This window comes from Hydra vulgaris, chromosome 02 (genome assembly GCF_038396675.1).
Source record: "Hydra vulgaris chromosome 02, alternate assembly HydraT2T_AEP".
Taxonomy (NCBI): domain Eukaryota; kingdom Metazoa; phylum Cnidaria; class Hydrozoa; order Anthoathecata; family Hydridae; genus Hydra; species Hydra vulgaris.
Window position 1 is genome coordinate 32,366,137 of NC_088921.1, and position 26,338 is coordinate 32,392,474.

The window sequence follows — 26,338 nt, forward strand, 5'->3', positions numbered from 1 at the left end:
TCAAATTCGTCCTTGTATGGAATACTGTTGTCATATCCAGGGCAGATCTTCCAATGATGTCTTTTCTTTTTTAGACAATGTGCAAAAACGTATTGTAAACATAGTTGGACCTGCTCTTGAAGCCAACCTCCAACCATTATCACATTGTCATAATGCTGCTTCTCTTTATCTTTTCTATAAATACTATATTGGGAACTGCTCTAAATGAGCTAGCGTCTCTCGTACCATCTAAAATTCATAACAGTCATAGTAAAAGTCTCATCCTTTTATTGTGACTGTTCCTAAGCGCTCCAAAAATTCTTATTTGTCTAGTTTTTTTCCTTGAACAACAGTTCTTTGGAATTCGCTTCCTTAATCTTGCTTTCCTGATTCATATAATTTGCAATCTTTTAAGTTGTCTGTCAATCTTTATCTTGCTGTATAAACTTCATCTTTTCTTTCCAGTAACTTTCAACTCTAATAGTGGTTGCTTGCAGCCTTGTTGGAAGTGAAGATGTCGAGAAAAAAAAGAAAAAAAGTAGGCTTTAGCCCTGGCAAAATTATAAGATTTAGCAAGGGTTGATAGCTAGTTGCAAGCAACCACTATTATGTTATGAGTTACTAGAAAAAACTACATTTATAATGTGCTTTTGGACCTTGAAAGTGAGAGGGTTGTTATTCGTCAATATAGGAATTTCAACAATATTGTAATAGTTGTTAGCTGTAAATGTTTTGTTGGAGTTAAAATCAACAAGCCACTGCTTACCCAAAGCTGTTACAGTAGAGAGATCAGATTGAAAATTGGCTGCTTGTTCTAAGCGATCAAAAAGCAAAGATTTTTTTTGTCAAGAAAAAAGTGTAAAGTTGAATTGTCAGCAAATGGAGCCCTATTGATTTGTCAGCAAATGGAGCCCTAGATGTAAGATTTTCAGGCAGAATATTATTGTAAAAACTATAAAAAAATAGTTTAGTAATCTCAAAACCTTATGTAAAGAAACTAATAAAATTATGAAAACTAATTGTAGGATTGTTAGAGAGTGTTTACAGAGTGTTTACTAGAGTTTTTTAAAAATGAAACTACTTATTGAGCAGTTATTAACACTTTTGAAAGACTATGATAAAAATCTTTTCTGAACCACAAGTAGTAAAAGAGTTTAATTGAGAATTAATGTTAGCATTGATAGCCAGAATGGTTTGGATGTCTAATCTTGGTTAATCTGTTTAACTGGAATGGCAGGAAAAAAATGGCCATTAGATTTATAAGTCAAGTTAGAGAAAAAGTTCTTTGCAGATAACTCTTCCTTATTCTGAGAAGTAATAAGATCAGACCTATGAATTAGAGATTAAATTGAGTGCTTTGACTCACGTCCTTTAATCAATTTAAAAAATGATTAAAGTATAAAAAACTATAGAACACAGAAAACTATCATCATCACCAATTTCTCTTAATCTATCATTTACTAATATTTGTGGTCTTTGAAGTAACTTTTTTTTCTGTTGGGTATTATCTCTTGCAAAATTCACAAAGAGCAAGTAGGTCTGCTACTTGCTCATTGTGAGACTAATTTGAGTTCAACTGGTGACTTTAATGCTCATCATACTGAATGGCTTGGCTCTAGTGTCAGTGACTCTGCAGGCGTTAATGCCCACAACTTTTGCCTTTCTCAAACACAAACAGTCAACTTTCCAACTCACTTTCCAGACAATTCGAATCATTTGCCTTCTCTACTCAACTTATGTTTCTGATCCTAGTCAGTGCTCAGATTCTACGCATTCACCCTTAGGTGCTTCTGATTACTGTTTAATCTCTCTAAAACTATTATCTTATTCTTCTTCATTCCATTGCTTGACATCCCTCCTGCACCGATATCTTAAGTGATTTCCCACTTAGACTCTTCTATAGCTTGTGGTCCGAACAAAATACCTTTTACAAGCCTTCTCGGAAGCGCGTGCGGTAGCACATCTTATGCATCCATGTTTAAAGTAATTTAGACAACTATGTTTTTATATAGTAAGCATTTTAAGAATTTCCGGCAAAGTAAACATATAAATCAGCAATACTCGATGTTAGGAAATTATTACTATACAAAATGGAAATCTAAACAAAAAAAGCAACAAAAAAATTGAAAATTAAAAAAAGAAAAAGTTTGTCAAAAAAAAATATACCTAAATATTTTACTGTTTTTGCTTTCTTTTTTTTTTAAAGATGTTTGTTACTTTCCACTACCATAATTAATACAAGCAGATAAGAATATAACAGTTACATAAACTTTTTTCGATATACAATTTATTCGCAACTTTTGTCAGTCAGTATATTTAGTAAATACTCTATTATTTCTGCTGTAAATAAGGACAACTTTAAAATTTGTTTTTATTAATGCACAGGAAAGCATGACAACTAATTGCTATTTATTTGTAAAAAAAAATTTATTTTATTTTTTAACAAGTTTTTCATAAAAAATAGTAAAAACTCAATACTCATGTTCAAATATAAAATATGTGGTTGTTTTCACTACCCCCATTGAAATAATCTGCACTTTTCTTGGGTTCTCTAAATTGTGCAACTAAACCTGATAGTTTATTTCCTGATGAACTTTTGCTATTGACACTTCAAAATCTGCGTTGTTATATTACTGAACTTTTTAAACAAAACTTTTAGGAGCCTTTTTAAAACCTTTTTTTAAGTTTATAAATATAATTTTTCAAACAGAACCATTGTTATGTGCATTTTCTTTAGTAATTCGTCTTAACATTAAAAATTGGGCAAAGCAAAGGAAACAATTTCAGACAAAAACATAAATACATTTAAAAAGAAAACTATGGTATTCTTTTATTTAATTTCCTCCGTCATTACAAAATTTATTAATCAAATAATATATTTTACAAATAAATAAAAATTTATGTTCTGATTTTCCTATTATATAAGTTTTGAGAAAAATGTCATATATAGCAAAAACATTTTTAAAAACTAAAAGACATGGAAACTATTAAATATAAGAAAAAAAGTTAACAAAGTTTCTCATAGTTCTTGAGTAAAGCATGTGAACGAAATAATTGCGAAAGAGTAAACACATAATTTTTTTTCAGTGATTGTATTAATATATTTTTAATTGTGTTTGTATTTAGTTGGCAACATATAACAATTTCAAAAAAATGTTTTAGTTTTCTCATTTAACTTAAAATAAGTTTATAAAATGACAAAAAAAAGATGTTAGGAAAAATATTTTGCACAAATTTTTGGAAAATCCAAATAGAAGCTACAATTCAATAGCAGAAAAGTTGCAAATAAATCCTTACATCGTTAGTCATGTTATTTAACGTTTTTCCTAAACAAAATCAATTAAATGCAAATCTGGTAATGGAAAGGAGGTTTTTCAAGATATAAAACTGGTTAGAAAACTGTTAATAGTTTTATGAATAATCCAAGTCTCTCACTAAAGGAATATGCAAAAAGATAAGAATTTTTTCATAGTTTGGTTGTAAAAGTTTGAAATAAACATGTTTTTCAAGCTTTCAAATCACGAAAGTGCCTAACCGTTCTGAAATTTAAAATAAAAGTGCAAGAACCTGCTGAAGAAAGTTCTATGACAAGTACATTTCTAAAAAGTTCTAAATTATTGAAGATGATAAAACTTATATGAAGTACGATCATCAGCAAATTCATGGTGTTGTCTATTAAAAGGCACAAATATAGAGGAAAAGCAGATAAGAAACATAAATACACAAAACATGATAAGTTTGCTTAAGAGGCTTTAATTTGGCAAGCTATTTGTAGATATGCAAAAAAATTAGCACCCTACTATTCTGATTCCACACTTTCTGGTAAAATATGTGTTAAAGAGTGTTTTCAAAATGTCTTTTACCTTTTACTAAATCATATAATAATAAATATGTGTTTTCACCTGATTTATCATCATGTCATTAAAAACTGGCTATGGGATAGTATAAACAAATTGACTTGAAAATTATGTTTAAAATAGCAAATCCTTCAAACTACACAGAATTGAAAATTATTGCAAAGTAATTTGTAAGTATTAATTGAAAATTGAAAAAAAAAAAGCAATGCAGAAACGTTAAAGATTTAAAAATGTCATTAAAAAAGTATCAAATAGTTTTGATTGTTATTCTGTGCGCAAGCTTGTGGGTACCACCAAAGCAAATGTTCGAAATTTTATTAGATGACCACAGGAATAAATTAATTTCTTTGAGATATCTTATCTTCTTTTATTATTGTAGGGTAATTCCACATCAAATTACCCAGTCCATTGAATCATGTGTCTTCTTTTTGTGTTATATTTTGACACATTATTCCTAATTATAAAAAAATATTGCATGCAAAATTTCCGCTAAAAATGATGAGCGGTTGACAAGATACTAAAATTTTAATATTGACCTGGTTTCCCAAAATGACCTGGTTTTCACAGCATTCTGAAAAACATTTTTCTTAAAAAAATAAGAAATAAAAATGGTAAAAATATGAAAATAAACATATCTAATGTTTTATTGATGCTGAATTCAATAAATGTACTTAAAATGCTGAAATATAAAAGAAACATGCTTAAAAGTTAATTAAACAACTAGTTTCTATAAATCAACTTTAAGGCCCAATATCTCAAAACACCCCTGTCAATTTTTTTTTTTTTTTGCTGTTAATATTTTCAGCTGATTTTGAACTTATTAGGCACAAAAAATCTAACTGGAAAAACAACTGAAATATATGGAACTTTAATTTCAAAGATGTATTACTTTTCAAGGAATTCCCAAAAAATATTTGTAAATAAAATAAAAATAAGTTTATCGTAATTTAAAAAGTTACTTAAATATACAAGATTATTTAAAGGTATTAAAGATGTAGGTTATTTTGACTGTGTTTGTAATAGTTCACAATATTGTTCCCATTTTACTTGTACTTCTTCTATTTCAGCATTTTCAAACACTAGTTTCTTCCGGAACTAGAGCAAGCTTGTGGAACAGATGGTTTTTCAATATATTGGTGTTGGGAATAAAACAGTAGTTGTCTCTTTCAGGACAGTTAAAACAGATTGATGGACCTTTTAGGTGAAGAAACTTAACTTTAGCATCAACTTCTTCTAGGTTGGTTTCAGTTACAATGCCGATCCACCACTTATCATCATAGACTACAGCTACATAACCTTCTAAAGTGACAGTATCAAGTTGAAATATATCTTGTTTTTTTTAAGATTGTCGATTATTGTATAATTCGTGTACTACACCTCTTTGCCCCAACCCTGTTATCTCCAAGATGTATAAATTGAAGCTACAAGTACCAGGTAGAGTTGTTACACCGGTGTACCTTTCTTTTTGCTCTTCACGTTGCAATTGTAAGTCCAATCCCTTTGAAGTAAATGAAGTTAACAACCTTGATTTTCTCAATACAAAATTCATACATAGCTTCTGATGTGAGAATTTGTTTTTAAACATTCTTGTGCTGTTTACCTTTTTACAGTACTGCCAATCCCATCACTTGGTGACTTTCCGTGGGATGTGGCAAAAAAGTTCCATTCAACTTTAAGGGCAAATTTGCTTTCTAGTTGGCATAGATTGTAAAAGCTTTTACAATTTTTGTACTGTCCTGCGCAACCATCAGTGATTAAATGTAATTTGGACAGATTAGAAAATTTTATTTTTAATATTGGTATGATTAGTTGGAATATTTTGTACACATAAATTACATCATGTGTAATGTTGTCTGATATAAGACAGTAAGAAATATGTTTCAGTACACCTTTATTATCTTTATAGTATATCACTAATGAATGTAAATAACATTGTTTGGTGTTCCAATGATAGCTTTGTATTTCATCTTGGGCTACAAAAGCATAATTTTCAACAAAGTCACCAATAATGATAATGTTCGATTGATCTATATTTTGTTTTAGTTGGTTAAGGTACTGTGATTGACAGTGAGTAATAAAAGAATGAGCTTGTAGCTTTTCAAAACAAGATACTAACAGTTTAACAACTGTTGGAACGCCTGCTGTTAAACTCAATAGTGTTGCACAATCAGTAGTTTGCCATTGCTTGTAGTGTATCTCAAAATTATCTTCGTACTCTCCAAAAATCTCATACAAATATTTGGTGATACAAATATTTGGTGATACAAATATTTGGGTTCTTTACCAGGACAATTATCACACTGTGCAAGCATACATTCTTTGTTTTCTACTTAGCAAACAGTTTTCGAAAGCACAAGTCCTTATACTTTAGTCCAATATTTAAGGCATCTACTAGCAATATGGCATTTTGGTGATAAGAGCAAGCACAAATAGAATGTGTATTACTTGCACCTGGCAAAATGCACCACTTTGGTCTAAGTGAAGCAAGTTTTGAGTAACTTATTTGTATTTCTGGATTGTTTTCTTGGTATAATACATGTAGTTCCTTTAAATTACACAAAAGTAGTTTTTTTTGCTTAAGGATGTTCTTTTGAATGCTAACATAATCTTTTTTTCCAGACTTAGTTCTACATAAATCACTTGAATCATAAAAAAATTTAACAGAATCTTCTATTACTTTGTGTAAGACTTTACCTTTATACAATGGAGAGATAGCTAACAATCCTTTTTTATTAAAAAATTGGCTAGCCATTTTTGCTTGGTATTCTGTAACTGCAAAGTTATTTTGTATTTCTAATATTGACCAACTTGGGTATGCCAGTGTTACAAGTTGAACAATAGTCCTTTTGTCAGAACATAGAATTTTTTCTTTTATCAAGCTCATAATTTCATCAAAGTTTTCAGCCTTCTTTTTCATGTTATTTGTTTTATAACACAGTTTTGAGGGAACATTGAATTGACTTTCAGTTTTTCTAGTACTGTTATTTACCATTTCATTGATGCGCGCAACTTTTCGCTTTCCTTCGAGAGTATATGTTTTGATGACTTTGAATGAGATTTTACAGGAGGTATATTAAAATTTTCAAGTTCTTCATTGATCTCCTGTCTTTTTGATTTGAATGATGATATTAGAAAATCCTCATCTTGTTCACCCTGACTTAGCTTCTGTTCTTTAAGATCTGCTTTTCTGGCAATCTTTTGCTAACAAGGTTTGCAAAGTTTTTTCCCAGGAGCAATATTTAAACTACTTCTCATCATGATTTGTGATTCATTTATTGTAACTACTTTGAGATTTTCTAAAAGTAATTGTAAAAAGTATTGTAACTACTTTGAGATTTTCTGAAAGTTATATATATAGTTATATATAAGTTATATTATATTCTGATTGTATAAAGCTTATCTGCACAATTGTTTAAAACAAAATGTTTTAAACAATTTTAATTGTTTATGTTTTGGAAAATACAAATTAAAAAAATATATATTAAAATATTTAAATTCCACTTTTACTTACTTGTGATTTTCTTTGTATGTTTATTGAATGGATCACAGCATGGTTTCTGCCATATAGGATACATTTTCAAATATTTTGTAGTATGTTTTTCACATAATATTGTTAAGTTTGATAGTTCAATGTTACAGCGTAATGATATAGTTATTTTTTCTTCATTGCTTAAAGTTTCAATAACATCTTGTTGGCCTTTGCATGCATCTGATGTCATTAAGCCAATAGAACACATCTTATAATAAATTACTTAGTATGAATGTATTTCCTAAAAAAAAGAGAATTCTTCTTTCCTATTTAATTTTTAGTAAAAAAAAAAAAGAACTTAATATAGAAATAATTCAAACCTTTTCAGAATCCCTCTGTTGTATAATTTTTTACACTGATAGATATTATTAATTTTCTTTATAGATATATTTATATATATACAATCTATATATACATCAAATTGTTAATTTGTTAAAATTTAAACAAAATTTTACCAATAAATGTTGTTCTATAACTTTTTATAAACTAGTTGTTATAAACTTTTACAAGTTGTCAAAATTTTAAAAACAAATGCACATTAATATCACATTTAATCAGTTTTTATATAAAAACAAAACAGAATGTTTTTTTCAGTTGTTAAGATCAAATAACTAAATTATCAAATAATTAAGACTTCCTTAAATATAACAAAATTGTTTTTGTTTTTTAAAGGAGTCTATAAACTAAATTTAATATTTTACACAATTCTATTTGCAAGTTTTTAAAATAATTTATTGAAAATTTGATATCTTTGAAATTAAAGTTCCAAATGTTTCAGTTGTTTTTCCAGATTTTTTGTGCCTAGTAAGATTATAAGCAGCTAAAAATATTAACAGCAAAAAAAAAAAAAAAATTGATGAGGGTGTTTTGAGATATTGGGCCCCAAAGTTGGTTTATAGAAACTAGTTGTTTTATTAAATTTTAAGCATGTTCCTTTTATATTTCAGCATTTTAGTACATTTATTGCATTCAGCATCAAAAAAACATATATGTTTATTTTCTTATTTTTGCCATTTTTATTTCTTATTTTTTTAAGAAAAATGTTTTTTCAGAATGTTATGAAAACTGGGTCATTTTGGGAAACCAGGTCAATATTAAAATTGCAGTATCTTGTAAACCGCTCAACATTTTTAGCTGATTTTGTGTTAACTTTTCTTCTTAAGATGCAACGACAAAAGAAGTATTTAAAAAATTTGAAGACCCATGGTTCAAAATTTCCTAAATTTTTATTTGATGCGGAATTACCCTGTATTAAATTTAATACTTAGTTCTGAATAAAAGTTGATGACCTTTATTTAGTTATTTTATTACTTTCACACTTATTTTGTGTACACTTTACATAGCAAATTAGTTTCGTAAAAACTTTCAATTGTTGTTTTAAAAATTATAAAATTTTTGTTATAAAAAATTTTTTTCCTTGACTTATTAAATTCTGTAGCTAAATATAACAACCACCATTATTAAATTTTTCTAGTTTATTTAGTTATAGTTTGTTATTTCATTACAATTTTGTTTCCTTTTTTTTAGTATTGCTTTTTTGTTCTCAATAGATAAGTTGAGCTTTTTGCAGCGAATTATTAAAACGCTTTAAAAGTTAAAAAATGCAAGCTGTTGTAATCAGTGTGTCTAAAAAAGTTACTTTAAACATGTTGAACAAAGCGCGCAATCGTGTGCTAACATAAAAAAATTACTTTAAACATGATAAATAAGGCGTGCCATTGCACGTGTTTCCCAGGAAGGCTTTCTGTTATAGTCTTGCAGAAGTGTTTTCTGGTGCTGTCATATATACTTTCAAAACTATTTAAAAGTGCTTATCAGAGTCTTGTTTTCCAGCTTACTGGAAAGCGGCATATTTTATTCCTATTTTCAAGAACTCTGGAGAGCAATCTGACTCATCTAATTACCATTCCATTAGTCTTTTTTCTTTCATAAGCAAGGTTTTTGAGTCTTTAATTAACAAACACTTAATTTCTCATCATGTATCTAATAACTTACTATCTGATCATCAGTTTGTATTTCGATCTTCTTGTTCTGCTGCTGATTTGTTAACGTTATGAAGGTTTTATTGTGCACCATATAAATGTGGAGAGATTAAGGCCATCCCTCTTGACATTTCTAAAGCCTTCAATAAAATTTTTATCCTTGGCCCTTTTCTTTTTTAATTTACATTAATGATCTCCTAGAAATCTATGATGGCATTATTCGCTGATGATACTACCATTTATTTTTATCTTGTTAAGAAGCCAAAACTCTCTGATCGCTTGAAGGGGGCATTTGAGTTTGAAAGGGATCTCACTTTTGCTACAGCATGGGGCATTCAGTGGCTGGTGAATTTTAACTCAAATAAAACTTAATTTTTTTCAGCTAATCATTATCACAACTGTTTAGATTATCCTATACTTATGAACAGTAATGTACTTGATGAGTCATCTACCCTTCCTCTTCTAGGATTAACACTTACTTCTGATCTTTCTTGGAAACCATATATCGAATTCATTGCAAGTTAACATCTGCTAAGATTGCATTTCTTTATCGTGTTTGCCACTTTTTTACTCCGGATTTTATTCTTTATCTATATGAATCTCAAATCTGTCTTTGTATGGAATACTGTTGCCATACCTGGAGTGAATCTTCAAATGATGCCCTTTCTCTTTTAGACAAAATGCAAAAATGCATTGTAAACATAGTTGGACCTGCTTTTGCAACCAACCTTCAACCATTATCAAGTTGTTGTAATGTTGCTTCTCGTTGTTTTTTTATAAATATTATAATGGGTGGTGCTCTAAAGAGCTAGCTTGTCTTGTGCCATCTACTAAAATTCATTTTCGTGCTACTCAACATTCAATTAAGTGTCATCGTTTTACTTTGACTGTTCCTAATTGCTCCTAAAATTCTTATTTGTCTAGTTTTTTTCCTCAAACATCAGTTCTTTGGAATTTGCTTCCTTTATCTTGTTTTCCTGATTCATATAATTTGCTGTTTTTTAAGTTGTCTGTTAATTGTTATCTTGCTTTATAATGTTCATCTTTTTTCTTACAGTAACTTCCAAATCTAATAGTGGTTGCTTGCAGCCTTGTTGGAAGTAAAGATGTTAAAAAAATCAAAAATGTTAGACTTACTTTAGTTAATGACACTGTTGAAAACTTTCCAAATGACTTTAGAATCGAGCATCTCAGACAAAACATAAAGTTTAGTAAACTGAGAATAACAGCTTAATATCAGACAGGACCTTTTTACACTGGCTTCTTGCAATAGTAAGAGGACATTTGTTCTTTAGAAAGATGTTCTTGTAAAATTATGAATAAATGTTTACTGTGTAACAAAGCAACTGCTCAAGATGGTAAAAAAGCTGAAGGTGAAAAATATGAAAAATGGTGATGGTGAAAAATGTGAAGGTAAATAATTTGAAAAATGAGGCTTGAGTTAAAACTGAAGAAAAAAAATAAAAGCTTGGATCCAGGTGGTTTAGATCCAGGAGGTAAAATGCGCATTTATGCATATGCATTGCATACGCATTTATGCATATGGGCATTTATACATACATAATATAGATATATATGCATTTAAACATATATAAGTTTTTATCTATATTTATTTAGATCCTGACATACAATATCCTAACATATTTATATAAACTTTAGTATTTATTTAGTGTAGTATTTGTTGACAAAGAAGATGATGATCAAATGGATATGCGGTATGGCTCTTACAAGACAAGAAAATCAGCCATAGTCTTAGGCAGAGATTAGACAAAAAATGTTTGTCAGATAAAATTAGTAATTTGGGTAACACCATGTAGAGAGATAGCAGCCTCAAGAGAAAATGGTAGTGGTGCAAGTAAGAAAACTTGGAGACTCTGCATTAAAAATGTTGGTTGACTTATAATCTGCAATAAGAAAAAAATTAAATTTTATAACTTGGAACTTATTGTTTTTAAGCCTTTAGTCATGGAGTTTTGGAATCTTCGCTGTCATTTTACATAAGAAAAATTCAAAAACATAAAGACTTGCATTTTACATAACGACTCTGCATTCAAAAATTGATTATTCCTCAAGCCTAAGTCTAATTTTTTTCTCAAAAGTAGTCCATAAGCTTTTTTACATGTTTAGTGCTCCTTGATACCTAAAACCAGGAAGAAATAGTCTTTTTTTGACTTTCAAATCTAGAGTCCTTTTTTGGACTCCTCATTGGTGCGATGACTTGAAGTAGATATTTATTTAAGTTTTAACTTAAGGCATGCAATAGAAATGTTCTTTTTGTTAATGTCTTATTGGTAATGTTATATATGTTTGAACTACTAATGTAATGAATGCAGTTAATAATGTAGTGAATGTAATGAATAAATTTAGTAAATGCTTAGTGTTTCTAAAATAAATCTGGCACCAAATATTTAGTCACAAAAAAATGACATTTTTCATATCAGTAACATTTATATAATATGAGAAACATAAACTTGACATTTATTATCTTTAAAATCACACACTAAAAATTTTTTTGCAAATTTGAATACTTGTTATATAAGTTTTATAATACATGATTGAAAACATTCATGAAAGTTAAAAACATTCATTAATGTTTTCAAATATATTGAGAAAGGTAAGAAGTACTCAAACTTTCCAGGTTTCAAAATTTTCATGAGCCTTTTAGCATGTGAATTTTTTTTTTTTTTTTTTTTGTTCTTATTATTTTTTGCATAACTTATTATAAAAAAGTTTATAACATTATTGTCGTCCCAATAATGTTATAAACTTTTTTAAATTGGTTGCAAATTTAGGGGCCCTTTTGAAAATTTAAGAAGCCTTTTTTTTTATTTTAAGTAATACTAGTGGAAAATTTTTTAAGATTTTGGTACCCTCATGACAGCTTTTGGGATGAGGTCTCCCACTCACTAGCCACGACACTGCCAAAGGCAAAAGGATAAAACCCTAAGGTTACATCACTGACATTTTTAGTAAACAAGCATAATAATAAAAATACCTAATAAAAATAGTTTATTATTTATTTATTATAATTTACTAAAAATAATAACTGTTGTCATCATATAATCTCAAAATAAGGATAACATAGGAGTGTATTTTATAATTGGGTTATTCCATATAAAATCAGTTTTTTTGAAAATGCCCCAGAGTACCAGCTCAGATTTGCTCAAATTTTGACCATCTACAAAAAAAACACAATCCTGAAAATTTAAGCCTAATTGACCATTTATGTTATTTCAGTATGTAGAGCATAGTTTTGTAAATAAAAAAAGGTGATCACCTGAAAATTTGCACAGTAATAGTTTTTTACCCAAATAATTCATTTTTGTAGTTATTTTTAGCTGACATTTAACAATTTTTAAGTTTTTTGTTCCTCAAATTTGCTAAATAACACAATATTTGGATTTGGATAAGTTTTAGAAACATTAATGTGCTGCAGTTCAATACCTACCAACAGACAGTACCAATTTTTTTTTACTTTGTTTACTTAGAGTAACCACTTTTGGTAAAAATTAAAATTATGTGTTAAAAGTTAGTTTAACACTTGCAGCAGTTAAAAGTATTGCTTTTTTTGAAAAATATGATAAGTTACATTCACTTTGCAGGCATAGAAAATAGCGCAAACAGTTGAAATAAATTATGAAACTTTTTTTTTATGGAAGTTTTATATATAAATAATCAACCAAAAAAGTTTAAAGACCTACACTCTATCTTGTGACATAATTTTAGCCTTTTGAGTGTGATGATTTTTTAGTTTAAAAGGAGACCTGGAGGAAAGGAGGCCTAAAAAATAACTAAAGTTATATTGCAAAAAACATGAAACACAAGTACACTCATTTCTTTATCTCTGATTCAGACTCATAATACTGTCCTAATCATTATTAGCAAGATTGCAGTCACAAGCAATTCTGTCCTTAATGGAGGGAGCAATTATTTGACATATTACTTTGTCAAATAGACAAAAACTGGCATGATTGTGCATCATTTGTTCATTTCAAATTTAAATCGTTTCTTCGCATGAACTTCACATTAACATCATGGTTTTCATTACAAATCTTAAGAGCAAACCCTATATAAAAATACATATTATGTGCCATTAATAATTGTTAAAGCATGCAATGTATTTACCAAGTTATTTAATTCAAGCTTAATTACTTCAAAACTTAATTATTTAAAAGTTTGAAACTTTGATATTTTCTAGTGTCTGCAAAGTAAATTAAACATTACAAAAAAGTCTGTTGATTGGATTTGAACCCTCAACCAAGGCTGATGTAACAGTTGCGTCTTATAATTGACACAATTAATCAACCTATGCGCTACATCAACATGGCGACATGAACAATTATTAGTTTTAAAGTATGTTGAAATACTTTTACATTAAGTTAATTAATGAAGTTTAAACTATTAATTAAGACACTTAAATTAATTAAGAACTATTTCTTCTAAATTAAGACATATTGGTTTTATGCTTTTTTTTTTCTAGTTATTTACTTTATCATTTGTTAAGTTTGTTTCATTTTCAGTTTATGGTTTGTTTATTTTCAATTTTCTCTAAATTAGTTTCGTTTTTTTAGTGCATTTTTAAAACACGCAAAATATCAATATATGCAAAAAACTGTGGCCAAGCTGTCAAAAAAAAAAAATGCATTTGTGTTATATAAGGGTCATATAAAAGGCGTCATATAAAGTTTCACTTATAGTTTAGATAAACTCAATAATGTTTGCTTGGACTGTGACAAGTGCAGTTCAGTCAGTTGACAGCCATTGTGTGTATGTGATCTGATTGTCAAAATCAAAGTCATTCTTTTCAAACACATTTTCCAAGTAAGTCTTTAAATTTACTTTACCAGGGCAGTTGGAATATAGACAAAATATACAGCTTTGAATATCTATATTACAAACACATACTTTCATCGAATCTTTGTAATATATCAAACGACCCTTAAGTAAATCAGATAAGACCCATAAGAAAGCAGGGCACATCAACTTAGCATTTTGATGATAAGGACATATAAAAACTGTCCTTATCATCAAAATGCTAAGTTGATGTGCCCACTACTGTCCACTGTGATGCAGTATTAAATCTAACATTGTGTTTAGGGTATAACTTCTTAAACTCCAGATGAAGTTCCTTCAAACGAACTAATATTAAGCGTTTTTGTTTATGAATTTTTACATTATTTATATGCACAGAAAAATTTCTTTTTCAAGACATCGTCTCGAGAACCCTTCAGATTCATAAATTTCAACAACTTTCTGTTTAACAATATCTTTCAAAGGTTGCCTTTTTTTTTGCTCATTTTTCAACTTTCAGGCTTCCTTAACAAGATGTTATTAAACTGAAAATGTTTTTTGCAAGTTTTTGACTAACTATCAAAAGTTAATGAGAATAACTGAACTATTTCTCCCTTCAAACTTATTTTTAATTTTTTTTGTATCTTAAAGTCTAAATTATTATAGTTTATACACTTTTACTCTTTTTCCGGTACTATATGTTTTGGATCTATATCGAATGCTGATGCTACTAGGTTTGTCATACTTGTTTTTAAAATTTTTGCTTTCCACATTCTAATTTGTTGTTTTTACTTATATTTCTGAGTGGAGATATTTCCAATATAGATACAGTCTTCAACTTGAGATTTAGATTTAAACTAACTCTTAACGCAATTGAAGTGTTCTACACTCAAATTATAGTCATGCATAAATTATATTATGAGTAAATTATACACCACGGGCATCTCTTGATGCTGACCACCCTCATGAGATCTCTAAGAATGTTGTAGCTGTATTAAAAACTGGGATAGGGATTGGGATTTTTGGCTTTTGTAGTGTAGTTCTATTATATTGCAATATTTACTAGCATGACGAAGAGTGCAGGCGGTGAGATCTGTTGCAAGGACACGCCCCTGACAAGTGGCGTTAGTGCAGGTCTCGGCCCATTATCCACTATTTAATTCTGATTGGTTATCATGGCACCAACATTTTTTTACCTCTTACACCCACATATTATAGCGCTTTGTGAGCTTTATATTATGAATTTGTTACATTAATGACATTTGTATACTTTTATCTTACACAGATGATTATCAGTTTTCAATTTATTATCTAGAGTTTAGACCATAAATAGTAGCACATTTATTAGCCTATTTTTTCTTTTTATATTGCCGTTACTATCATTTTTTATCGTTTTACTTAATATTTTGTTATCCACTTATTTTATTATTTTTGTATGGTGCGATAATTTTTGCCATGATTGTCGTTAATAAACCAGTGGATCTATATTGACTTATATTGACTCTATATTGATCTATATTGACTCATAGACCATTGTTTTATCATTTGTTTAGGATGACTAGAGCGTGAGTTATTGTTCACCCTATCCCTGAGTCCTAAAATTTTATTCCTCCTACAAAATAGTCTTTACATTTATTTATGATTCTCACCCAATGACATCATCTACAATCTACTTCTATTTTCACATCTCCCAGGTCAACGTAACTGGACAGCTCCGTTGGTCACTTTTTGCGACCATTGTGTCGCATAAACAAACAAATTTATTCTTTGTCGCTGGTGAGCCCCGACTTTTTCCAATGTACACCACAACAACAAAATGGACATTAAGCTATTCTGCTGAATGTGATTATGACGCTCAATAATCTAATGAATACGCTGACACTCATGCACACGTTCATTCGGAAGCTCCACAATGCACGTTGGATCAGCGCTCGCTGACTATGTGCTCGGATCTAAAATCTCACTCCATAGCACATCGTTCCACACCAGCACAGGGCAGCAGCTCCTTCGGCTAAGAGCGATAGCTTGTGGCCTATGGTGACTAATGTGTGCATTCGATCGATTGAAATTCATTCTGTAGGTTTTACGTCTGGCTCTGATGTGCTAGCCCATAAGCGCAAGGAGTGAGTGTGTTTAGCTTTCTATTCACCCAATTTGAAAGTGAACAAAAACATAACGAGACCATACAAGACAACCAAAGGGTACATACTAATGCACTACACCATCACACCTGTAGACATCAACAGTCTCTAAAATCAGTATATCAAATATTTGTTTTTTGTTGCATATGTTCTACACGCAGAGTGACTAGAGTGTTAGTTGTTTCTCCCCATGCCCCCTTATTGTCTATTCTTTGTTTTTCTACTTCACAAAAGACTTGCCACACATTTTATATTTTCTTATGATTTTTATTTTTTATTCAATGACACCATCTACAATCTGTTTTTATTTTCACATCTCCCAGGTCTACGTAATTGGACGCCTCCGTTGGTCACTTTTTGCGATCTTTGCGTTGCATAAACAATTCAAATTATAGTCATGTGTAAATTATATCATTATATTTATATTATTTACATAAATTTAAATACATATTTCAAAATCATATCAAATAAATTAAATTAAGACACTGATTATATCACTTAAGAGAAAATTGAAAAAATCATATTTTAACAGGTTGCTGTAAGTGTTGAATTAACTTTTAATGCATAATTTTGATTTTTCTACAGGTGGTTACCCTAAGTACACAAAAGTAACAAAAAATCGACACTGCCTATCTCTAGGTATTAAAATGTAGCACATTAAAGTTTCCAAAATTTTTCTAATATATGGTACAATAACTCAAAAACTGCTTAAAATAAGTCAAAAGCACCTCCAAAAACAGATTATTTGGGTGAAAAACAATTACTGTACAAAAGTTCAGATAATCAGCTTTTTTATTTAAAGGTTATGATCTGTCAAAAGTTTACTAGTCGACTCTAAAAGTTTTAATTTAAGCTCTAGATATTCAAATTTTCTCAATTTTTTCAGTATGATTCAATCATAACTTTTAAAAGATTTTTTCATAAAAAATGCGGATGATCAAAATATGGAGCAAATTTGATCTGGTACATTGGGGACCATTAGGTGATTTGATATATATAACTCACTTTGTTTTTTGAGCTATGCAATCTTAACACTTTTCTCAATATAAGAAAAGTTGCCGAAGTAAAATTATTTGATGGTTTTAAATTTTTGTTATTAAATATTTTTCTGACTTAATAAAGATTTAAAAGAAAAAAACATTGTTCCTCTATTAGAGGTGTGTATTTATGAATTAACAATGCTTGTATCACAAACATTACTTGCACTTTTTCTCACAAAATGTTGCAACAAAAGTTTTACAGCATTACTTCCATAAGCAATTATAAAATTGAATTGAAAAGTAAAGAAAAAGTATATTTTTATTTTTTTATTATAGCAACTGAAGCACATGATGATGATGGTCTTCCTCATACTTTAGAGCATCTCATTTTCATGGGAAGTGAGGAATACCCATATAAGGTTTGCTGAATATAATTGTTTTAAAGAAATAAATAATTTTTACTATATAATGTTTAAGTAAATTTAATAAAGATTAAAGTTTTTGTATTATCATATTAACACAGCAATATAAATTACTTTGTATATTGTAAAATAAAAGCATTGCTTCAGATTTTTAAAATTTTAAAACTAAAAGACTAAATTGAATTTTTTTTTAGGATTTTAAAAAAATTGTATTTAGAAGTGTTTTTATTAAAAATGATCAATATTTTTAGACTTAAGATGTAGTTGTGCTTCTTTTAAAACCAAGACCCATACTTTTATAACCCAGAACTATACGCCATAACATGTTTATTTTATATAATAATAATATATAGTAATAATGTATACTTGTATATACTTTTATTATATATAATAATAGTAATAATAATAATAGTTATATATATATATCGTCGCCTTAGAGGGCAGAGGTTCTATCTCCATTTTGGGTAGTTTTGCAGGAGAACAAAAACAAAGTTTGAGCATTAAGCATAAATCAGCAGTTTCATTTTTTGTTAGTGTTAATGTTTTTTGATCAATTAGAACTATCAAACATGATAGGAATAATTCAACTTTTTTGAAATTATTAACATTGAAGAGAGTATGACACAAATTATAAAAGTCATCAGGAGATAGAACCTCTACCTAAATTAATTGCAAGTTGAATTGAATTTTTGAAATTTATAAACATAATGAATCCAATTAAAATTCTTTTTTAATTAATACAAAATGCTTTTTATGATTGTGTAAACTATCAGATAATGACAATCATGGTTCAAACTTTTTAAAATTAGTAACATTTTGGGACAAATTTTACAATTACCATATAGATAGAATATTAATAGAAATTTTACAATTGTCATGGAGATAGAACCTTTACTCAAATTAACTGTGAATTGAACAGAATTTAAAAATTTGTAAACAATGTTTTTGTAATCAATATTATTAAATTCTAAGTGAAATCTTAATCTTAATTAGCAAAAAAATCAGAAAATTGTTATAATAGCAAAATTATATAACAGAATAATTATTATAGTAATACTGAAAAAAATGACTGACAAAAAACAAAGTCTTAGTTCTAGTTATCTTCATAGTCCGAGTTAAGAACAAAAATTGTTTTAATAGCAAAATTATATAACAGAATAATAATAGTAATACTGAAAAAAATGACTGACAGAAAACTAAGTCTTAGTTCTAGTTGTCTTCATAGTCCGATTCATCAATTTCTGACTCATCAGCAGTTGGTTCTGGTAAATTGTCTCTCATGGCTACTGCAGACGGTAGGTTGTTATACCATTGGGCATAATCTGGTGGAATAACACGCGATTTCACCATGCACATGAGATCTTTCTTTCCCGCATCTAATAGGCAGGCAAGTAGGATACAATGGCTGAGGCTCTAATCCTTCGATGTTGGATCGTCGTCCTCTTCCAGACTGTACATTTATTTCCATAAAGGTAGGCAACGTAATGCTATATTTGTACTGCATAATGAACGGTCTTGACTTTTCAAACCTTGCCCACTTAATATTCAACCAGTTGACGGTTTCACCTTTAATATTTTTTGTACGATTTTTCACAATTTTACCACAAAGTTGTTTTGAGTCAAAAAAATCGGTGTGTTGCAGTGGTTTAACAAGATATGGACACGGATTCTTGCGCGCTGCAGCAATCAGAACTTCGTATTCTCGTGTAGTATAAATTTTTTGATGGCTCTTACTGCGTTCAATAGTACTGTGCATAGAGTCAACTTCTAAATAAGAATGACCCGACTCCATATACTTCATATCGATGCATTCAAGGTGAGTTGTTTGAACAATGTACATTATTGTCGCAACAATAGATTGGTTTCTATTTTGTCCAGAGCATGTATCACTAAAAGAAGTCACCCTCTTCACAGCAACTGGAAGAGACTTCATATAATCTAACAGAGCTGTATTTATTTCATTGGCTCCTCGTTTACCTTCACTTTCGTCCCATAAGTAACAAATTCCTTTTTTGGTCGACGTTTCATAAATAGTAAAATTATAAACGGCAAGTTTCCGCATATAGAAAATTTGTGCATCACCTGCAAATGGAAGTGGTAACACTGCTTCAAGGTCAAAAGTTATAGAACGAATGGACTTGTCAGCAGCAGATGCAGTCTTATCAGAATTTTTTTCGTCCATAGCTTCTTTTTCACGAAATTTATGACTGTCATAATTTGGTCGCAGCGTTTCTTTATCATCACCACTGGCATTTCCAAAAGCATTGCAAACTGAGCATTGGTCTTTTTTGGGAATAAAAAATTTTATATTAAAATCAGTAACAAATATTCTTTGATATACACCGATAGAAACTGGATCTGTGATATTTTTCGTTGTGCAATAATCATCTTTGTATAGTCTATAAAGTTCCTCAATACTTAGTTCAGGACTAAGGTATTTTGCCTTTGATGAAGCCCGACAGTAGTGAGATTCGACCTGAGGAAAGCTTAGGATGTGCTCTCGAACTGCATTGGTTCGCATTTCTGAAGTCTTATTGGCTGGAGTTTTTCCTTTTTTTGAATTTGGTGGTATGAAAAGACCAATCTCATTTTTATTTTTTACAACAAACTGAACAGTTTTCTTGCTTATGTCCAAAGTCGTGCAAAAAAATTTTTGGCACACTCTAATGACATTGTTTTCATTCGCTTCCACTGGCAGATGATATGCACAGGATATTGTTTTTGGTCTTATTCCTGAATTGTCACGACGACGTGAAACATTGCTACTTTTCACTAAATGGCATATGAAATCTTTTTTTCTATTTTCACCCTCTAGTTGGTAGTAGTGTTTATTTATTTCTAGTCGTTTGGTTTCCTCAAAATGTTCTCCACACTTGAGTTTGCACTTTAAACAGTTCACCGTTCTAGGTGTTTTGGGCGGTACTGCTTTACCTTTTCGTGTCTTGTATGCCATTCCTTTCTCTCTTTTGTCTTTTTCAACAAATCGTTTCCAAAGATTTGGTCTTTTGCCTTGTTTGCGTCTAATTTTTGGTTGAGTGAAAGTTCGCTTTTTTGAATTCTTCGAATTACGAAAAAAACTATTTAAATTTACCTCTGTTTTAATAAAAGGTTGTTTATTCATTATATTTCGTTTGTTATCGTCTGCCATTTTCAAGAATTACGTCATAGGGCAAAGAAGATATCTCCGGTATAGTCAGATGGCAAAGGAGATAACACCTTTGCCCTTTTGGGATTCCGCACAAATGTAGATAGCTCAAAACTCGCACAAATTTATTGCTCTTTTCCTACTATGTGGAGATAGACCCGCTGCCTAATCTGATTCTAGCACTTAAAATAGATGTCCCTAAAGTCATAGTTGAATTTGAGCACAACATGGAGATAGAACCTCTGCCCTATAAGGCGACGATATATATATATATATATATATACATATATATATATATATATATATATATATATATATATATATATATATATATATATATATATATATATATATATATGTACACATACTAGCTGACCTATAAAATACAGGTCTTGGTAAATCTTGGTAAAATAAATAATTTGAAAATTAGGCAAAAAAATTATGTGCATTTAAGAAAAAAAGTTATAAAAATATTGCCAAATGTGATATACATATCAGTCCATCTATGTTAGTAATAATTTCTGAAAATTTAAAACAAATAAAAAATGGAATGTTTTTTTTTTTTGAAGGTTTGATAAGTTTTTCTTAGTGTTTTGAAAACATTTTTATTTAATCATTTAGCTGTTTTACTAGAAATATTTATGGAGGTTTTTATAAAGCATAATTTACATTTAGAATAATACTTCCTATAGATAAAAAACATCGAATTTCATTTGAACTTTCAAAAATATCTTTTGCGGGCCAAACACCCAGTGGAAAATTACTTTAGTCTGATCTTTTAGTCTAGGTCTAGTCTGACCTAGAAATTGTGTGTAAATTATTTGAAAAGAATCATCAATTTTTTTTTTGCTAATCTGTATTAGATATTTGTAACTTCTAAACAATCCTTCTCTCTAAAGGATTAACTTTTAATTCCAATATCAACATTTTCACTGAATAATCTATTAAATAAGTATTTCCCATAACAAATATTTGCAGCTTTTGATGATAAAAGTAGCTGAGGAGTTGCAGTTGAATGCAAATAAAGCAAATCAAATCAGAAAATTTGAATCAAAGAAAAGCAAATGATCAAAGTCACAAGATCTTGATTTTTTTGCATGAAGAGATATTGCTAGCAACATCTTCATTGAAATTACATCATTATTATCACGCAAGGAATCAAATATAAATTTTGAAATTGCATCAGCAGTTAACCAATTTGCATTACCTAATGCCACTACAGCTATTTTGGTTGGTTTATAAGTGTTCAAAACATTTTTCTGAACCTGAAACCTAAATATTGAAAACTGAAACCTAAATATTGTTAAACAGCTTGGGAGTTCATGTCATTAAATGCCTTTATCACTGAAACAACCACTTTTGAAAATCTTTCAACCATTGTCATAATGCTGTTCCATCTGGTCTGCTAATCTAGCAGTAAACTGAGTTCAATTCCATGCTCTACAATTACATGGTCTTGTAAAATGGAATTTCTTATTGGCAAAAGTTTAGAAGACTTTTTTTCTAACCATTTATAAAGCCGCATTTACATAATCTCCTTCGCATATTTGGGGTTCGAAATCAGTTTGACTGTCACTTTCAGTTTCAGATTCATTAGAGTTATCCTTAGAAAAACTAGAATCATTTTCTAAAGAATCAATGTGACGAACATTGGCGGGTTTTTTCTTTTATAAATAATGTATATTATAGCCAAGTGTATGCCACGGTTACATTACCTAATTATTGGCTTATTTAATACATATTTATGTATGAAGGACATCTATTACAGGAATACTTTTTTTTGCTTATAATCAATTGTGTTGTAAACATTTTACCATTATTACCATTTTGTTAACATTACACAAATCTTGTGTTTAATATAAAGTTCTTTAAAGTTCTCTTTTGCTTCTTTTGTTGATTACTGTTGTTCAGCCTTTTGTAGTTATGTGCAATATTTTCTTGATTTCAATACTTCAAAGTAATTGCGCTTAGGCAATTACTTTGAACTATTATCTAAATTATTTGTTACTTTAAGAGAAAAAATGCACTGATTTACCTAATTGATTACGTAAACACATAACAAAAGTATCTATTTCTCCCTGTAATTCCATTCCTTCTTTGTAAGCATCATAGATTTCTTTTAATTGACAGAGTTTTTTTGGTACTCTTTTGTAAAGATAAAATAAATGTAAAAGCAATTCATTGACACTGTCAAAAACCATTTTTGATTAAGCATCCTTTAGCGCAAGCTCTAAGCGATGAGCAACACGCCATATAAATACTATCCAGGGCGACTTTTAATTTTTCTTAGATCTTTTTTAGATCTTATACAAAGATTTCAAAAAGATTTTTCAAAGTTAATTTGCTCATTAAAATTCTTTAGTTAGTTACGCATTTTATGGTTTTGTAAATTTGCACATTTTATAACTTTGTAAAATTCATAATCCCATCAGTCAGAATGTCTGATTACTTTGTAAATTGATTGGGTAATGTGAGGTTTTAGCCGGACAATGTTTGATGTCCGACCGTTAAATTGAGCCCTACATCATGTATTAAAATTGTGTACTTTGTTATTAAATTTGAAGGCACATTAAAGAGTACTTGATCAGAAATATCACAGTTCTAAGTAATGTTACGAATATTGGCAATCAACACCTTTCATGAATATATTACAGTTTTTCATCAGCTTATTGCTTTAAAATATGATTGTATTCTACAGTTTATTTTTACATGATGTAAGAAAGGATTTGATATGCGGAAAAAGCAGGAGTTAATACCCGACCTGCTGATAAACGAATTTTTTTTTAGCAAATACTTTTTCTATTCATATATTATTTTATATTTCATATTTTTTAAACATATGTTGGGATACAAATGTTTCAGTTTCAAAAAATAATTTTTAGAGTACCTGTTCAAAAGTGTTAATTAATTACAACCTTCATAAAAAGTTTATAAAATGGTTTGTTTTTCTACTTAATGAAAACCTTCAGTAGCTAAATTTTCTGTAGGTTCAAATCCACTTCTTAGTAAATTTTTTTTGGGATTTTTGCTGCTTTTTATTATGGATTTTTATTATTATGGATCTTGCTGGTTTTTTAAAATACAAAAAAACAACCAGTTTAAGCTTTCGATTTATAAATGTTAAAAATCTTATATTATACATATTACATACACAATGCTTACATATACGATCTGCAAGCTCAACTTACCTACTAAATCGCAGTGGAGCAGAATAGCATTAAAACTGGACTAAAGTATTTTATTTTTAGTTTTAGATTTTTAAGTTAAATAATTGTTTTAAGGGTACTTGTTAGACTTGAGTAAAATTATTCCATATATTTTGAAACATTTATTTGCTAATGCTAAACGATTTACATATTTTTGAGTAATTTTTTTTGATAAAAACTTAATAAAATTATTAATAAAAAATATAATAAAATTATTAAATATTATTATTAAATATTAAAATCTATTATTAAAGGCATTTAAAATTTGTTATCACTAAAAAATACAAAGTTAAAGTTAAAGAATACTTAAGAAATATTGCAACTTTTAACAAACTGCGGCCTTAGCACTATAAAACAAAGTGGTAAAAATAACTTGATTGCGCAAGTTATTTTTATTAAAGAAAAGAGTTGAGTTGAATTATTAGTTAAAGTCAGTTCTAAGGTAAAAAAAATTGGTGGATATAAAATATAAAAAAATGGTGGATATAAAAAAATAGGGCCACAGACTCTATTATACAATAAAACAAAAAAGTATTTAATAACCTCTTCTTTTATATTTTGTCAAAAGTTCACGTTTGAAGCAAATCTCTGTGTCAAAATGCATGAGTGGGCACTACTACTATTACTATTAAGTTAAACATTGTTATATAGAGGTTTTTAAGTAAAATGTTATTTATTTTAGGGTATGCTTGATTTGTTTGCAAATCGATGTCTTGCTCAAGGAACAAATGCTTGGACTGACACTGATCATACATGTTATACAATGACAACTGCAGGAAGCGAAGGGTTCTTGAACTTGTTGCCAATATATCTAGATCATGTTTTATACCCAACTTTAACTGTAGGTAACTCTTAGTTTTGTTATATAAAAAATTCAAAATATTTTAACATTATATATATATATATATATATATATATATATATATATATATATATATATATATACATACATACATACATACATACATACATACATAATTCTAACTCAATCTTAACAAGGCTTGCAACCACCATTAAGTTGGAAGTTATAAAAAAGTTGATTCCTTAGCGAATAGAGCCACTTTAGACCAAGGATAGAACCTTGAGGTACCCCAGAAGTTACTGGAAAAGAAGAAAAGTGTTGATCTACGAGGATTACTTTAATAAAGCGGTTAGAAAAAAATGATTTGATAATCTTTAAAACTTTCCCAGATACACTATTTGTAGCAAGCTTACGGAGAAGACTAACATGCAAAACTTTGCATTATGAAAAAGCAAACTTTTTATTTCTCCTTTAAAAAGCAAAACACAAACAGCTTACAAAAAGCTGAAATAAATAAGCTGAATAAATGTAAAATCTGTAAAATAAAAACTTTATTATTTTACAGTTAGAAAAACTTCCCATAAATATTCTCCATTAATAACTATTAACAATTAAGACACTTGGTTTTTGTATGTATTTTTAAGACTTTCAATTTTTAATCATTGTATTTTATTTGACAAATTAAATTAAATAAAAATATTTTAATTAAAATTAAAATGTATACTATTTTAATTTTTTAACTTTATAGCAATCAGCTTATCATACAGAAGTTCATCACATTAATGGAGCAGGAGAGAATGCAGGTGTTGTTTATTGTGAAATGCAAGCTAGGGAAAATACTGGACACAGTCTAACACATCTGAATTTTTTAAGAGCAATGTATCCTGGCAAATGTGGATATAAAGTAATTTTTATTATTATAAATATTACTGGATAAATATTACAGCGTAAAGATTAAAGAGTAAATTTTACAGAATTATTTAAATAGTATTATATATAAAGTTTTACTAGATAAATAATGTGCAAGTGGTTTGTTTAGTGATTAAACCTTATCTGGATTTGTATTTTTATCCATACACAGATTCAGAAAACATAATCCGTCTTAATTCTTGGATAAGAATTTATTTTTACAATGCAGGTTAAATGGTTCTGTTGTTAAGTCCAGATATTAGACATATGTATTGGACTTAAAATAGGAATTCATTCTTATATAGCCAAGTAATTGTTTATGCTACAGTATTAATGTAAACAGAAAAATATGTAAAAGATATAAATAATATCAATTGGATGTTTTGCATGGTTATCAGTATTATATTTAAAACAGACAAGATTTTATAATCTTTATCTTTTTTGGATTGAACTTAATTCAATCTTTTTAAACCTTTAAGGATACTACTACAAAATACTTAAATACATACCTTGTTATTAGGTTTGGTGGTGTAACCAAAAAGTGTTGAGTAAATGTAAATATAACTTAACTGAACTATAACAAAGATTACTAATG

The 26,338-nt window shown here is 28.8% G+C and overlaps 1 protein-coding gene across 1 annotated transcript in view; it reads left to right on the forward strand.

Moving 5' to 3' along the window:
* LOC100205213 (uncharacterized protein C05D11.1) overlaps window positions 1-26,338 on the forward strand; it is an 80,029-nt gene that overhangs the window by 1,283 nt on the left and 52,408 nt on the right. The window contains exons 2-4 of the mRNA XM_065790628.1: window positions 17,596-17,678; window positions 24,715-24,873; window positions 25,583-25,738. Of these exons, the coding sequence (XP_065646700.1) occupies window positions 17,596-17,678; window positions 24,715-24,873; window positions 25,583-25,738 (398 nt within the window). The remainder of the gene's footprint in view (window positions 1-17,595; window positions 17,679-24,714; window positions 24,874-25,582; window positions 25,739-26,338) is intronic.